This window comes from Tarenaya hassleriana, unplaced genomic scaffold (genome assembly GCF_000463585.1).
Source record: "Tarenaya hassleriana unplaced genomic scaffold, ASM46358v1 Cleome10, whole genome shotgun sequence".
In the NCBI taxonomy this organism is placed as follows: Eukaryota; Viridiplantae; Streptophyta; class Magnoliopsida; order Brassicales; family Cleomaceae; genus Tarenaya; species Tarenaya hassleriana.
In genome coordinates this window covers 3,656,991-3,659,428 of record NW_010960188.1, presented here as the reverse complement: position 1 = coordinate 3,659,428, position 2,438 = coordinate 3,656,991, and the positions used below count along the sequence as shown (strand labels likewise).

Here is a 2,438-nt window from a genome sequence, read left to right as displayed (position 1 = left end):
GGGGGAGGTTCAGATTTTCTTTTTTTGTTTGGTGTGTTAATAATAAAAATCACCATTGATGGACCTCGAGATCTTCAGCGAGAACCATGCGAGAAAGAGGGCTGGGCCCGAGCTTATTCCTCCTCATCTGATTCCTTCTCCTAACGACCTCCACCATATTTCTTCGCCGGATTTGCATCATCGCCTCTTCCTCCACCACGAATCTCCTCATCAACGCGTTCTCCGTCAACGATTTCCCCCGGAATATTCTCCTCCCGGTGTCCGCGCTCAGCCTCCCGCTCCTCGTCCCCGCCGCCTGTATCGGCTTCGACGGCGGATAACTCGAGCTCCGACGCGGCGGCGCGTACGACCGGAAAACGTCGTCGTACGGGGAGATCGGAGCGCAGAGGCAAACCCTAGTGAACGACGCCGCCACTTTCAGCGACGTGCATTTCCTAAGCTGCTGCTGATGGCGATGCCTTGTCTTGTTGCTAGGGTTCGTTGGAGTTGGAATGTCTGGGGATTCGAATTTGGGGATGGAAATTCGCCATAGCGTCGCCATCTCCATTGCTCTCTGGTACCAAGGTTTTCTGCGAGCAATAATAATAATTACTAAAAATTCTCATGTTTTTATAGACATTGGAATGGTGAGAGAGGAGGGGTTATTAACGGGATGATAATCGTGATTAAAATTCTGATTAGAACTTAACCAAGTTCGTCTGATTCCATGAGATCAGTTTTTCAAGCTTTTAAACAGAGCCGATTTATGGACAGGTGTCAGAGAACAACTAACGAAACTACTCTTAGATTCTGTCTGAATTTTAACACTTCTTGTAAATGAATTTTAATATTAAGAATAAACTATATGATTAGAATATGCGATTCTCCCCGATTTTAGGATATGACAACTCTCGTGCTTGGATATATCAGTGGATTTCATTGAATCTTTCACATTGAACGCGGACTTCCATAATAAGCCCGGTTTTAGCCCAAACAAATCGGACCGGTTTAATTATCACTCGTCATATATTATAAAAAAAATATAATTTTTTAATTGGACTAAAATTCTTCTGTTGTATGTACGTGTGTGTGTGTGTGTATATTGGTATAATCAATGAAAAACACAAATATCGTTCACGAAGCCGTAAAGTCCATATCACTGATTTCATCAGATGCCACGTGGAACTTAGTCTTATAGGTTTCAAAAGCATCAATTGGGTATGCATAATTGGGAATATATCATCAGAATTATGGGGGAAAAAATTACACTAAATCCGCGCCAATTGTGCCCCCAAGGCACAAGCAAGCATATTGGAAAAATGAATATTCGACCCCCAAGACCCAAAAAAAAAACAAAAAAAACAAAAAAAAAAAACAAGAGAAGAGAAATCAATACTAAGATATATTCTCTAAGTATTTCCTACAACGAAAACGAGTATAGAAGAAAGAAATATCAAAGATTGACAGCACTGGTCGAAGAAACTGCATGCATTGCGTACCTTTTCTTCTGTAATGTCTTTGAATCTTGCATGAAACAGAACAAGAGAGAGAGAGAGAGTCTTGGAGAGACAGCTTCGGATCAAGAAGAACAACGTGAGAGAGAGAGAGAGAGAGAGAATGGGTTACGCATATATGTTTCTTTCTCTCTTTATTTTCTTCTCATCTCTCTCATTCTTTATTGGTTCATGACTCTCTCTCTCTCTCTCTCTCTCTCTCTCGCTTTTGGTGGCAGGATGAAGTAACATGAGTCTTGTAGATGGAGAGAGAGGGAGAGAGAGAGATTCGAAATCTGAAAGAGAAAAGCGAAGAATCGTTGCTTTTAATGCAATGACCCCTAGTCCCACACTTTAATTTCTCTGTATGGAAGTCCTAAAGATGTAAATATCGTTCATCGTGTAGTTTCTTGCACTAATCATAAATTCATGTTTTGCAAAATTAAGTGGTTAAATGTTGTGTTAATCATGTTAACCTCTTTGGACCCGAATGATTATGTGCATGCATTCATAAATATATGAATATGATAATGTATCATTCCCTTCACTGAATAAATCATCTTTTAATGATTTTTGCTATTTTTGATCCATGCCCATAATTAATTATTATAACAGCAATGTACAATTAATTAGTGCTGATTATAATGAGATCCAATAAGCAATTAAAATAATAGCCACATGGATATATATATATATATATATATATACATGATCCATCATCATGATACGATTTCATTGTGGAGGGTGGTGTTATTTTTCAGTGAACCTCCAAAGCTGCTGCTACGACATTCTATGATTGGAGGAGATGTTGGGTTGTAAAAATCCCACTTTCCTACAATTATTATTATCATTATTCAACTTATTTCCAGAAACATTATAAACAAAACAATTACAAAAGCTGTAAATTGAAAACTGCATATATATATATATATATATATATATATATATATTTCTCACAAAATCCAC

At 38.2% G+C, this 2,438-nt stretch overlaps 1 protein-coding gene across 1 annotated transcript; it reads right to left on the bottom strand.

Moving 5' to 3' along the window:
• Positions 1 to 27: 27 nt before the first annotated feature.
• Positions 28 to 1,647, bottom strand: LOC104804037. Its single transcript, XM_010528188.1, has 2 exons — positions 1,479 to 1,647; positions 28 to 569 (listed from the first exon to the last, which is right to left on the bottom strand). The coding sequence occupies exons 1-2, from the start codon at positions 1,508 to 1,510 to the stop codon at positions 50 to 52; spliced, it is 552 nt and encodes a 183-aa protein (XP_010526490.1). The 5' UTR covers positions 1,511 to 1,647; the 3' UTR covers positions 28 to 49.
• Between the last annotated feature and the right edge of the window lie 791 nt (positions 1,648 to 2,438).